We start from the raw sequence: 13,415 nt of genomic DNA, 5'->3' as shown, positions 1-13,415 counted from the left end.
GCTATTTTCTTCAATCTGGTCCCTAATAATTTGAAGTAATAGTCTAACTCAAGAGTAATGAAGGCACAAGTAGATTTAAGGCATTCTTCAGTCAAGGGGCAGTGTCCTGGTCCTAAAATGCCCCACACCCAATTACAGCCTGGTCATTTATCTATCTATCTAGCTTCTATCTATATCTATCTATATAAATCGGTACATCTGTCTGTCTGTCATTCTGTCTGTCATTCTGTCTGTCATCGCGTGTGCGTCTGTCGGGCTATGTGCTCGAAAGTTACAGGGCGTACTTACGCGCGCGTTACCTCCAAAGAAAGCTTACGCTTCCGAGACGGTTTTAAGCGTATTAACGTTTCGGCCGGGCTAAAATCGCGCCCGCGGTATCCCAAAAACCTTCAACATTCCGCTCATTAGCATCTCATTATCCGCTCATTAGCGACAGAGTGACCTCGAGGTCGACCAATCGTACGGCGGCTTGCTGCCGCGTGCGGCCGGGCCCTCCTACGGTCGAGTGACGGGACGATTGACCAATCCTACGCTTTGGTGACCTGACGGTCGACCAATCGGTGCGTGTGTGGGCGGGCCTTATCGTTCTGAACCGAGGTGAGTAGCCGCCATCTTGCTTCCATTCTTTTTCCTGCTTTCTGCGTCTTTCTTTTCAAATATACATTTCCAGCAAAATAAAATTCAATTTATTAAATTCTTTTAAAATAAATCACTCATTTGTAAATATTTTATCTAACCTGAACATTCTTTTTCCTACCTTTGCCCGTTTTTTTTCTTAGGCCTGAAAGCCTGGGCCTTTCTTGCCCAGCCAGGCCCGAGCTAGGTAACTGGGCTGCTGCTAAGCTCCTCACCCCCCCACCCCCCCCCGCCATGTCACGTTACCCAGGGCAACGGCGTCAGCCACGAGGGTCAGGGTGCGCGCGCAGCAGGAGCAGGTGAGACGCGGCGTCTCTGTTGCGCGCTCGGCGCAGGGGGGGGGCGTGGCTCGGCCGCCGGCCGTCTCTCAGAGCCGCAATCGGGCTCGGCCGGGGGGGGGGGGGGGGGGGCGGGGCTCGGCCGCCGGTCGTCTCTCAGAGCCGCAATCGGGCTCGGCCAGGGGGGGGCGGGGCTCGGAGAGCAGGGCTCTCGGCCAGTGGGGGCGGGGCTTGGAGAGCGGGGCTCTCGGCCTGGGCCCCCCCCGCCCCTTCCGTTCCCCCCCACCCCCTTCCCCCCGCCCCCCCTTCCCCCCCGCCCCCCCTTCCCTCCCCCCGCCCCCTCCCCCCTTCCCGCCCCCTCCCCCCCTTCCCTCCCCCCTTCTCCCCCTCCCTTTCCCCCCCCCGCACCCCCTTCTCCCCCTCCCTTCCCCCCCCTCCCTTGCCTCCCTTCCCCCCGCCCTTCCCCCCCGCCCCTCCTTCCCCCCCCGGTCGCTCTCTCTCTTCTTCCCCCCAGTCGCTCTCTCTCTCGCCCCCCAGTCGCTCTCTCTCTCGCTCTCTCTTCCAACAACAACATGCCCTCGAAAAAGCCTCGGCACCGCCGGGCACTTCAGATATATATATATTATTATATTATATATATATATATATATATAAAGCGGTTCTTCTGTCTGCCATTCCATCTGTCTTGTATAAACTTGAAAGTTATAAAGCGTACCTACACGTGTGTTACATCGAAAGAAAGCTTACAATTCCAGAACCGTCATAAGCGTATTTACGTTTCGGCCAGACAAAAATTGCGCCCGCGGTATCCAAAAAACGTTCAACATTCCGCTCATTATCTGCTCATTAGCATCGAGTGACGTCGAGGTTGACCAATCGTACGGTCGATCGACCCGACGGTCGACCAATCGCTGCGTGGCGGGGGGCGGGCCTTATCGTTCTGAACCGAGGTGAGTCGCCACCATCTTGATTCCAAACTTTTCATTTCTTTTTCCCGCTTTCTGCATGTTTCTTTTCAAATCTACATCTCCAGCAAAAAAAAAAGTTCCTTTTAAAACACATTGTTTTTTTAAAAAGTTAATTAATTTGTAAATCTTTTCTCTAACCTCTATAATTTTCCTACCTTTCACCGTTTTTCCAGGCCCGGGGCCTAGGCTTCTCCAACTGCCAGCAGTACAACTCTAGACCCAGGCTCCCGGCCTAGACAGAGACAAACACTGGCAGAGGGGAGAGGGTGTGCTGCCTCGGCTCCATTCCTGGGGTCAGTAGGTGGGGAGGCTTCATAAGCAACTGGGGTAGGTCGCAAGCCCCGAATAATAATCTGAAGATTCTGTGTTTGCAGCTGAGGAAATTTCTTCTGCTGACAGCCCCAGGTTAACAGCAGCCATCTTTGTCAAGGAGGGCGAAAAGTTTCAGTGTGACGCCATTTTGATTCAGTGTGTAACAGAGTGCGTGCGCGGCCATCTTAGTACAGGAACATAGAGAGGGTGGGACTTCAGTGCTTCCAATCGGGTCCTGGTGACCGGGACAGACAATTGACTGTGTGGGCGGGGCCTAATCTTTCCAACTGAAAAGCAAGCAGCGGCCATTGTTTGTGATACAACACACTGAGAGGTGAGGACTCCTTTTTTAATAAAAAGATTGGTGAGGTTGTAAAGTGTATGTTATAAAAAAAATTTGGTAAATCTTTCTATAAGTACTTTAAGTTTCATGTTTCCCCACCCCTTGCCATGTCAGTGCAGGGGCCCGAGGCCTAGGCTTCTCCAACGGCCAGCAGCGCAACTCCAGTCCCAGGCTTCTGGCCCAGACAGGGACCAACACTGGGAGAGGGTCTGCTGGCTCCCCCCCGCCCCGCCCTTTCCCCCCTCCTTCCCCCACACCTCCATCCCCCCAACACCCCCCTCCCTTTCCCCCCTCTCCTACCTCTCCCCCTCCCTTTCCACCCTTCCCCCTCCCTTTCCACCCTTCCCCCTCCCCTTCCCTCCCCACACCCCCTTCCCCCCCAACACCCCCCTCCCTTTCCCCCCTCCTACCTCTCCCCCCTCCCTTTCCACCCTTCCCCCCCCCTTTCCACCCTTCCCCCTCCCGCTTCCCTCCCCACACCCCCTTCGCCCCCCCCAACACCCCCTTCCCCCTTCCCTCCCACCCAACACCCCCTTCCCCCCAACCCCCTTCCCTCCCACCCCTTCTTCCCTTCCACCCCTTCCCCCCGACCCCTTCTTCCCTTCCACCCCTTCCCCCCCACCCCTTCTTCCCTTCCCCCCCCCCCACCCCTTCTTCCCTTCCCCCCCCACCCCTTCTTCCCTTCCCCCCCCCACCCCTTCTTCCCTTCCCCCCCACCCCTTCTTCCCTTCCCCCCCCACCCCTTCTTCCCTTCCACCCCTCCCCCCCACCCCTTCTTCCCTTCCACCCCTTCCCCCCCCACCCCTTCTTCCCTTCCACTTCTTCCCTTCCACCCCTTCCCCCCCACCCCCTTCCCCCCCTTCTTCCCTTCCACCCTTCCCCCCCTTCTTCCCTTCCCCCCCACCCCTTCTTCCCTTCCCCCCCCACCCCTTCTTCCCTTCCACCCCCTTCCCCTTCTTCCCTTCCACCCCTTCCCCCCACCCCTTCTACCCCTTCCCCCCCACCCCTTCTTCCCTTCCACCCCTTCCCCCCCACACCTTCCCCCCCACCCCTTCTTCCCTTCCACCCCTTCCCCCCCACCCCTTCTTCCCTTCCACCCCTTCCCCCCCCCACCCCTTCTTCCCTTCCACTTCTTCCCTTCCACCCCTTCCCCCCCACCCCTTCTTCCCTTCCACCCCTTCCCCCCCTTCTTCCCTTCCACCCTTCCCCCCCTTCTTCCCTTCCACCCCTTCCCCCCCACCCCTTCTTCCCTTCCCCCCCTTCCCCTTCTTCCCTTCCACCCCTTCCCCCCACCCCTTCTACCCCTTCCCCCCCACCCCTTCTACCCCTTCCCCCCCACCCCTTCTTCCCTTCCACCCCTTCCCCCCCACACCTTCCCCCCCACCCCTTCTTCCCTTCCACCCCTTCCCCCCACCCCTTCTTCCCTTCCCCCCCTTCCCCTTCTTCCCTTCCACCCCTTCCCCCCACCCCTTCTACCCCTTCCCCCCCACCCCTTCTTCCCTTCCACCCCTTCCCCCCCCACACCTTCCCCCCCCCACCCCTTCTTCCTTCCACCCCTTCCCCCCCACCCCTTCTTCCCTTCCACCCCTTCCCCCCCACCCCTTCTTCCCTTCCACCCCTTCCCCCCCCACCCCTTCTTCCCTTCCCCCCCCACCCCTTCTTCCCTTCCACCCCTTCCCCCCCACCCCTTCTTCCCTTCCCCCCCCACCCCTTCTTCCCTTCCACCCCTTCCCCCCCACCCCTTCTTCCCTTCCCCCCCCACCCCTTCTTCCCTTCCCCCCCCACCCCTTCTTCCCTTCCACCCCTTCCCCCCCACCCCTTCTTCCCTTCCACCCCTTCTTCCCTTCCCCCCCACCCCTTCCACCCCTTCCCCCCCACCCCTTCTTCCCTTCCACCCCTTCCCCCCCACCCCTTCTTCCCTTCCCCCCCTTCCCCCCACCCCTTCCCCCCCTTCCCTTCCACCCCTTCCCCCCCCCACCCCTTCTTCCCTTCCCCCCCCTTCCCCCCACCCCTTCTTCCCTTCCACCCCTTCCCCTTCTTCCCCCCACCCCTTCTTCCCTTCCACCCCTTCCCCCCCACCCCTTCTTCCCTTCCACCCCTTCCCCCCCACCCCTTCTTCCCTTCCACCCCTTCCCCCCCACCCCTTCTTCCCTTCCACCCTTCCCCCCCCCACCCCTTCTTCCCTTCCACCCCTTCCCCCCCACCCCTTCTTCCCTTCCCCCCCCCCACCCCTTCTTCCCTTCCACCCCTTCCCCCCCCACCCCTTCTTCCCTTCCCCCCCCACCCCTTCTTCCCTTCCACCCCTTCCCCCCCCCACCCCTTCTTCCCTTCCACCCCTTCCCCCCCACCCCTTCTTCCCTTCCACCCCTTCTTCCCTTCCCCCCCACCCCTTCCACCCCTTCTTCCCTTCCACCCCTTCCCCCCCACCCCTTCTTCCCTTCCCCCCCCACCCCTTCTTCCCTTCCACCCCTTCCCCCCCACCCCTTCTTCCCTTCCCCCCCCACCCCTTCTTCCCTTCCACCCCTTCCCCCCCTTCCCCCCACCCCTTCCCCCCACCCCTTCTTCCCTTCCACCCCTTCCCCCCCCACCCCTTCTTCCCTTCCCCCCCCTTCCCCCCACCCCTTCTTCCCTTCCACCCCTTCCCCTTCTTCCCCCCACCCCTTCTTCCCTTCCACCCCTTCCCCCCACCCCTTCTTCCCTTCCACCCCTTCCCCTCCACCCCTTCCCCCCCCACCCCTTCTTCCCTTCCACCCCTTCCCCCCCACCCCTTCTTCCCTTCCACCCCTTCCCCCCCCACCCCTTCTTCCCTTCCCCCCCCACCCCCTTCTCCCTTCCACCCCTTCCCCCCCCACCCCTTCTTCCCTTCCACCCCTTCCCCCCCCACCCCTTCTTCCCTTCCCCCCCCACCCCTTCTTCCCTTCCACCCCTTCCCCCCCCACCCCTTCTTCCTTCCACCCCTTCTTCCCTTCCCCCCCACCCCTTCCACCCCTTCTTCCCTTCCACCCCTTCCCCCCCACCCCTTCTTCCCTTCCCCCCCACCCCTTCTTCCCTTCCACCCCTTCCCCCCCACCCCTTCTTCCCTTCCCCCCCACCCCTTCTTCCCTTCCACCCCTTCCCCCCCACCCCTTCTTCCCTTCCACCCCTTCTTCCCTTCCCCCCCCACCCCTTCCACCCCTTCCCCCCCCACCCCTTCTTCCTTCCCCCCCTTCCCCCCACCCCTTCTTCCCTTCCACCCCATCCCCCCCCCCACCCCTTCTTCCCTTCCCCCCCCTTCCCCCCACCCCTTCTTCCCTTCCACCCCTTCCCCTTCTTCCCCCCACCCCTTCTTCCCTTCCACCCCTTCCCCCCCCACCCCTTCTTCCCTTCCACCCCTTCCCCCCCCACCCCTTCTTCCCTTCCACCCCTTCCCCCCCACCCCTTCTTCCCTTCCCCCCCTTCCCCCCCACCCCTTCTTCCCTTCCACCCCCACCCCTTCTTCCCTTCCACCCCTTCCCCCCCCACCCCTTCTTCCCTTCCCCCCCCACCCCTTCTTCCCTTCCACCCCTTCCCCCCCCACCCCTTCTTCCCTTCCCCCCCCCACCCCTTCTTCCCTTCCACCCCTTCCCCCCCACCCCTTCTTCCCTTCCACCCCTTCCCCCCCACCCCTTCTTCCCTTCCACCCCTTCTTCCCTTCCCCCCCACCCCTTCCACCCCTTCTTCCCTTCCACCCCTTCCCCCCCCACCCCTTCTTCCCTTCCCCCCCTTCCCCCCACCCCCTTCCCCCCCTTCCCCCCCACCCCTTCTTCCCTTCCACCCCTTCCCCCCCCCACCCCTTCTTCCCTTCCACCCCTTCCCCCCCCCACCCCTTCTTCCCTTCCCCCCCTTCCCCCCACCCCTTCTTCCCTTCCACCCCTTCCCCTTCTTCCCTTCCCCCCACCCCTTCTTCCCTTCCACCCCCTTCCCCCCCCCTTCCCCCCCCACCCCTTCTTCCCTTCACCCCCCTTCCCCCCCACCCCTTCTTCCCTTCCCCCCCCCACCCCTTCTACCCCTTCCCCCCCCTTCCCCCCACCCCTTCTTCCCTTCCCCCCCACCCCTTCTTCCCTTCCCCCCCTTCCACCCCCTTCCCCCCCCACCCCTTCCTCCCTTCCACCCCTTCTTCCCTTCCCCCCCACCCCTTCTTCCCCCCCCACCCCTTCTTTCCCCCCCACCCCTTCTCCTCCCACCCCCTTCTTTTCCCCGCCCCCCCACCCCCCCTTCTCCTCCCACCCCCCCCACCCTTCCCCCTCCCCTTCCCTTCCCCTTCCCTCCCCCACCCCCCCTTCACCCCCACCACCCCCCCCTCCCCTCCCCTCTCCCCCCCTCCCCTCTCCCCTCCTTCTCCCCTCTCCCTCCCCTCCTTCTCCCCTCTCTCTCTCCCCCCCCTTCTCCCCTCTCCCCCCCCCCTCCTCTCCCCTCCCCCCCTTCCCTTCACCCCCCCCACCCCCTCCTTCTCCCCTCTCCTCCTTCTCCCCCCCCTCCCCCCTCCTCCTTCTCCCCTCTCCCCCTTCTCCCCTCTCCTCCCCCCCTCCTCCCCCCCCTTCATTCCCCCCCCCACCCCCCTCCCCCCCCATTCCACCTCCTCCCCCCCCACCCCCCCCCACCCCCACCTCCCCCCCCACCTCCCCCCCCACCCCACCTCCCCCACCCTTCCCCCCCTCCCCCCCCCCCCCTCCCCCCCCACCTCCCCCCCCCCACCCCACCTCCCCCACCCTTCCCCCCCTCCCCCCCCCCCTCCCCCCCCACCCCACCTCCCCCCCCCACCCCACCTCCCCCACCCTTCCCCCCCTCCCCCCCCCCCCCTCCCCCCCCCACCCCACCTCCCCCCCCCCACCCCACCTCCCCCACCCTTCCCCCCCTCCCCCCCCCACCCCACCTCCCCCCCCCACCCCACCTCCCCCACCCTTCCCCCCCTCCCCCCCCCCCCCCCACCCCACCTCCCCCACCCTTCCCCCCCCCATTCCCCCCCATTCCCCCCCACCCCACCTCCCCCACCCTTCCCCCCCCCCATTCCCCCCCCCTCCACCTTCCCCCCCACCTTCCCCCCCCCACCTTCCCCTTCCCCTTCCCCTTCCCCCCCCCTTCCCTCCCCCCTTCTTCCCCCCCCCTTCTTCCCCCACCCCCCCCCCCCCGCTCGCTCTCTCTCTTCCAACAACAACATGCCCTCAAAAAAGCCTCGGCACCGCCGGGCACTCCTGCTAGTAGATGAATAAATGGGAACAAATCTTAAGTTACACTATAAAATACAAATATTTAATCAAGCAACAGCTGATTTAAATTGCTAGCTCTGACATATTGGAAATGTAATTTATCTTTCAATTTAGCTAAAAGGTTGTGGGCTTATATACCCTGACTAGTAATGATCTCATTTCCATGTTACATCTGCTGAATGCTGAAGAACTGCCGAATAAAGCGGGAAAGGGGAGCTTTGTAATTCAATAATCTTTACAGAAGCATGTGGGGAAGTCAGACAGATTAATATGTAGCTCCAGGCATTTGTAGAGTTGCATTTTGATGACAAAACCACCATGAAATATTTTAAAAATCCACCATGACCAGGGCCAAGTGAATTGTCTCAACCCTTAAACATTGCTCCAAGCATCTGAACAGCCATGCAAATGATCCAATGTGTTCCCCCACAAGCACCATGCAGTTAAAATGTGCAATAGCTTCACAACGTATGTGTCTGCTTCAGCTTATAGTCAAATGTCTTTGAGGTGTATTCCAGTATTTGATTAGCATTGTTGCCAGCACCTTCACATTGACTGAAAACCATCAGTGGATGATAATTAATCACACCAAATTATTTTCCTCGTAATCTACAACCCACCCAGCCTATAAAACTGAGCAGAGCTTGTCCGGTATCTCATTGACAAGTATAACAGGCCCCGCAGAACATGAGAGCTAACTCTTGCCCCAGTCCATCATTGAGAAGGAAATTCAGGTTTTCAGATGGAAGTGGAAGCTTAATTGAAACCCCTAGCCCTTGCCGAGATAATATTCTGGCCCAAGCAGACAGAAGGGTAACTTACCAGAACCGCACACCCTCCTTCGAGAGGTTAATTGCCAGCCCCACCACGCCGCACCCTCCCCCTCACCAGGCAGCAAAGCAAGATTCTCTGCCACCATTTCCCTGGCCCCATGCCACTCCTCCATTTTCCCCTTCCTTCATCCTCCTCCTTCTCTTCCTCTCCCCCTACACCTGGGTCCAATTGTCCCCACCCTCCAACTAGTGTTAAGAGATAAACTAGTGTTTATAAAATATAATTCAGTATAATGTTACCACAAGTTATGACACTATAGCTGATGGATCAATTAACAATTGTTTCCCAGATATTTCTTGAGATTAGCATTTGAACACCAAAAGAATACCAAGATTCAATTTAAGTACCATTATTAAGGAATTTACTAGATTTAAGAAAATTTTCTAGTACATTGATATCACTGCAACATTATGTTCGAACAACCAATTTACCCTTCAATGAGGTACAGTTCTTCCACTGGATTTTGTTTTTATTATCCAGAGAACAGTTTTCCAATTTTACTCCTTTACAACAGGAACTTGTCAAAGATACCACAATTACATTTATACAAAATTCAAGCATAAGAGTTCACTCTTCATTATATGTATCACAATTGCATGTAAACATGTGTATAAATTGATACTCCAGTTTTAGATTTCTAAAAAGCACTCTATGAAAAAGAAAATCTACACTCCTTTAGTATAGTTTGCTTATCAAATATAACAGTATACTCACAGTATGCCAAGTTTGGATCCAAAGGATTCCTAGCACCATAAAAATAATAAGCATGGTCATAAGGTGTTTGGTAATGTTCTGTCAGCACAGGTGGTGGAGGGGGAGGAACTGCAGTGATCCTACAATGAGAAAATGACCTGCATCAAAATTCTACCTGATAAAGAGATCTTAAGATTTATTTAATTAGAATTATACCCATTTTAATTGGTTCTTTAATAACTGCTACCTTTTATGGACAATTTTCCTAATTTTATTCTAAGAGTAACAGCAAAGTAACACCAAGTATTGCAATTTACCACTCAAACAAAAAATTTAAAAAGCGAGTTAAAATATACTGCTAATAATGATAATTAGTGTTTCTGCAAAACTCTCAACCTTGTTGACCAAATATAACCATTACTGTGGTTCAAAATTGCACTGTAGTTCAAATTATCCATCGTGACATTGCAATATCTCTATTTATTTAACCATATAGAATGTTCTATGCTTTATTACAGGTACCTGAGCCTTAGTCTACATCACATTTCCTCCAATTTTGAGACACGTAACCTACAGTATTGTAGTACATAAAATTGCCTGAAAAATATAATACAGAAACAGGTTGTATGGCCCAACTGGTCCAAGCACCCAAGGTCCTACCCCACTGCGGGCCAAGAACGGAGAGGTACTCATCAAGGACAGAAAGGCAGTCAGTGCCCGCTGGAAGGAGCGCTTTGAAGATCTCCTTAACCAAGACTCGGTCTTCGACGAGAGAGTGTCCTCAACTCCATCCCGCAGCATGCTACCCGCCACCATCTCAGCACAACCCCAGCCCAGCATGAGGTTGAAAAGGCCATCCGACAAATGAAGAACAACAAGGCCTGAGGAGCAGATGGAATCCCCACCGAGGCACTAAAGCATGGCGGCAAAGCACTACTGGCTCAAGTTCATGAACTCATTTCTCTTATCTGGAAGGAGGAGAGCATGCCAGGGGATCTCAAAGACGCCATAATTGTGACCATCTTCAAGAAAGGTTACAAGTCCGATTGTGGTAATTACAGAGGAGTTTCCCTGCTGTCTGCCGCAGGGAAAGTCAGTCATCGCAAGAATCCTCCTCAATCGCCTTCTCCTAGTGGCTGAAGAGCTCCTCCCAGAGTCGCAAAGCGGATTCCGCCCACTAAGGGGCACAATGGACATGATCTTCACCGCATGTCAATTACAAGAGAAATGCAGGGAACAGCGCCAATTGCTGTACATGGCCTTCTTTGATCTCACAAACGCCTTCGACACTGTCAACTGTGAGGGATTATGTAGTGTCCTCCTCAAATTTGGCTGCCCTCAAAAGTTTGTCACCATCCTCCGCCTGCTTCACGAAGACATGCAAGCCGTGATCCTGACCAACGGTTCCACCACAGACCCAATTCATGTACGAACCGGGGTCAAGCAAGGTTGCGTCATTGCACCAACGCTCTTCTCTATCTTCCTTGCTGCAATGCTCCATCTCACCCTCAGTAAGCTCCCCGCTGGAGTGGAGCTAATTTACAGAACAAACGGGAAACTGTTCAACCGCCGTCGCCTCCAGTCCAGATCCAAGGTTGTCCCATCCTCTGTCGTCGAATTACAGTATGCAGACGATGCTTGCGTCTGCTCTCACTCGGAGGTCGAACTCCAAACCATCGTCAACACCTTCACCGAAGCATACGAGAGCATGGGCCTTACACTAAACATCCGTAAGATGAAGGTCCTCTACCAATCTGCCCCTGCCACACAGTACTGCCCCTCCGATTATCAAAATCCACGACAAGGCCTTCGACAACGTGCATCACTTTCCATACCTCAGGAGCCTACTGTCAACATGGGCAGATGTCCAACACCACCTTCAGTGTGCCAGTGCAGCCTTCGGTCGCCTGAAGAAGAGTGTGTTTGAAGACCAGGACTTCAAACCCGGCACTAAGCTCATGGTCTACAGAGCTACAGATACCCACCCTGCTGTATGCCTCCGAGACATGGACCATGTACAGCAGGCACCTCAAAGCACTGGAGAGGTACCACCAACGCTGCCTCCGCAAGATCCTGCAAATCCATTGGCAGGATAGGTGCACCAACATCAGTGTTCTCGCTCAGGCCAACATCCCCAGCATCAAAGCTTTGACCACGCTCGATCAGCTCCGATGGCCAGGTCACATCGTTCGCATGCCCGATACGAGACTCCCAAAACAAGCGCTCTACTCCGAGCTCCGGCATGGCAAGAGAGCCCCAGGTGGGCAGAGGAAACGTTTCAAGGACACCCTCAAAGCCTCCTTGAAAAAGTGCAACATCCCCACTGACACCTGGGAATCCCTGGCCCAAGACCGCACAAAGTGGAGGAGAAGCATCCGGGAAGACGCCGAACACCTCGAGTCTATTCGCCGGGAGCAAGCGGAAGCCAAGCGCAAGCAGCGTAAGGAGCGCATGTCAACCCAAGCACCCCACCCACCCGCCCCTTCAACCACCATCTGCCCCACCTGTAAGAGAGACTGTAGGTCCCGCATTGGACTCATCAGTCACCTGAGAACTCATTTTTAATGTGGAAGCAAGTCATCCTCGGTTCTGAGGGACTGCCTAAGAAGACATCACATTTCCTCCAATTTTGAGACACGTAACCTACAGTATTGTAGTACATAAAATTGCCTGAAAAATATAATACAGAAACAGGTTGTATGGCCCAACTAGTCCATGTTGATGTTTATCCTCCATGGGTAGTAGTCCTAACCCTTTAATGGTTAAGTTAATCACTGACAACTAGCTGCAACTACTAGCACAGCGGCAAACTTGCATACATAACTATTTCAACAACCTGATGTACTAATGAAAGAGGCTCCATCTAATTAGTTTCTATCAACTTCTTTTACAACTAATTGGTAACATCAAACAGTATTATCTGTTGCTTCTCGACCCCAACTGAAAATTCTTATGAAAAGACAGGATGCAAAAGGGTTAGTTTGAAGCGAGGCACAGCTGTTTCCATCATAAATACAACACTACTCCTCCATTTTTCAAATCAATTCTTGTTGCCACATAATTATTAGAGCACGTTGCACAAGCCTAGTTTGTTATTGTAATGGTTTCTCATACAGTGAGCACATGCATACTGTATGACCAGTTCTGATATTCAAAAGGAAAGCTTCCTTTACTCTTAGGTGGGCAGAGAAAGACAGAACATCTGGTGATTGAAATTAAAGTGCAAGTGAAGTGCAAAACAGACTGAGGAAGTTGCATTAGCAGCTATTGGGAGAAAATAGTGGGATTTGTCACAGGATACTGTGCATGACAAATCACTTGCCCGAGCAATAATCAATCCATGTACATATAAACACATCAGAATCCATATCATTTTAAACCAGAAAAGTACTATGTAGCAGACAAAATAGACTGAGTTGCAAATTTGTTGCCTGTAGATTTACAGAGTTATTTTACATATAGACTAATTATCTAATTGTTATTTGTGCTCAGGATGTGGGTAACACTAGCAAGGTCATATTTATTGACTACTAATTGTCCTGAGAAGGTGATAGCAGCCCTTCTTTAACCGCTGCAGTTCTTGTGCTGATGATGCTCCAGCAATGGGGTTAGGATTTTAACTCAGCAACAATGAAGGGATAAGCACTGTATCTCCAAGTCAGGATAGCATGTGACTTGGAGGGGAACTTGCAGGTGAGGGCGTTGCATAACAATTGCCTCAGCCTCAACCACTTCTTGTGCCAAAGCATTCCATGGTCCAACAATCCTCTGTGCAAAGATTTTTTTTCCAGATCTCTCTCCTCACTTTGTTCATGACAATTTTAAATAGATTACCGACTCCCAAACCAAAAGAAATAATCTTTTCCTATTCACTCTATCAAAACTCTTCATCAATTTTAAAAACGTCTCTTAAATGATAGGAGGATGAGTGAGCGACAGGTCAAGAGAGAGGGAGATAATGAAGAGGAGGAGATAGGAGAGGAAAGAGGGAAGATAGGAGGAGAAAAAGGGGAGACAGGAGGAGAAAAAGAGAAGATAGAAGAGGGAGTGATAGGAGGAGGGGGGAGAAGAAAGGAATTGGGAAAATGAGGAAGGGAAAGGAAGAGAGGGAAAGGCTTGGGTGGTT

The 13,415-nt window shown here is 55.4% G+C and overlaps 1 protein-coding gene across 5 annotated transcripts in view; it reads right to left on the bottom strand.

Annotated features, from left to right (window-relative positions):
* The window catches only part of cspp1a (centrosome and spindle pole associated protein 1a), a 284,247-nt gene that overhangs the window by 185,494 nt on the left and 85,338 nt on the right, over nucleotides 1-13,415 (bottom strand). For all 5 annotated transcript variants that reach the window (XM_085993101.1, XM_085993102.1, XM_085993103.1 and 2 more), the window contains one exon: nucleotides 9,311-9,429. In XM_085993101.1, coding sequence (XP_085849227.1) covers nucleotides 9,311-9,429 — 119 coding nt within the window. The remainder of the gene's footprint in view (nucleotides 1-9,310; nucleotides 9,430-13,415) is intronic.

Source organism: Somniosus microcephalus, chromosome 7, assembly GCF_052327205.1.
Source record: "Somniosus microcephalus isolate GS21.2 chromosome 7, FLI_Smic_1.0, whole genome shotgun sequence".
Lineage (NCBI taxonomy): Eukaryota > Metazoa > Chordata > Chondrichthyes > Squaliformes > Somniosidae > Somniosus > Somniosus microcephalus.
Note: the sequence above shows the minus strand (reverse complement) of the source record. Positions and strands in the feature narration are given on the sequence as shown.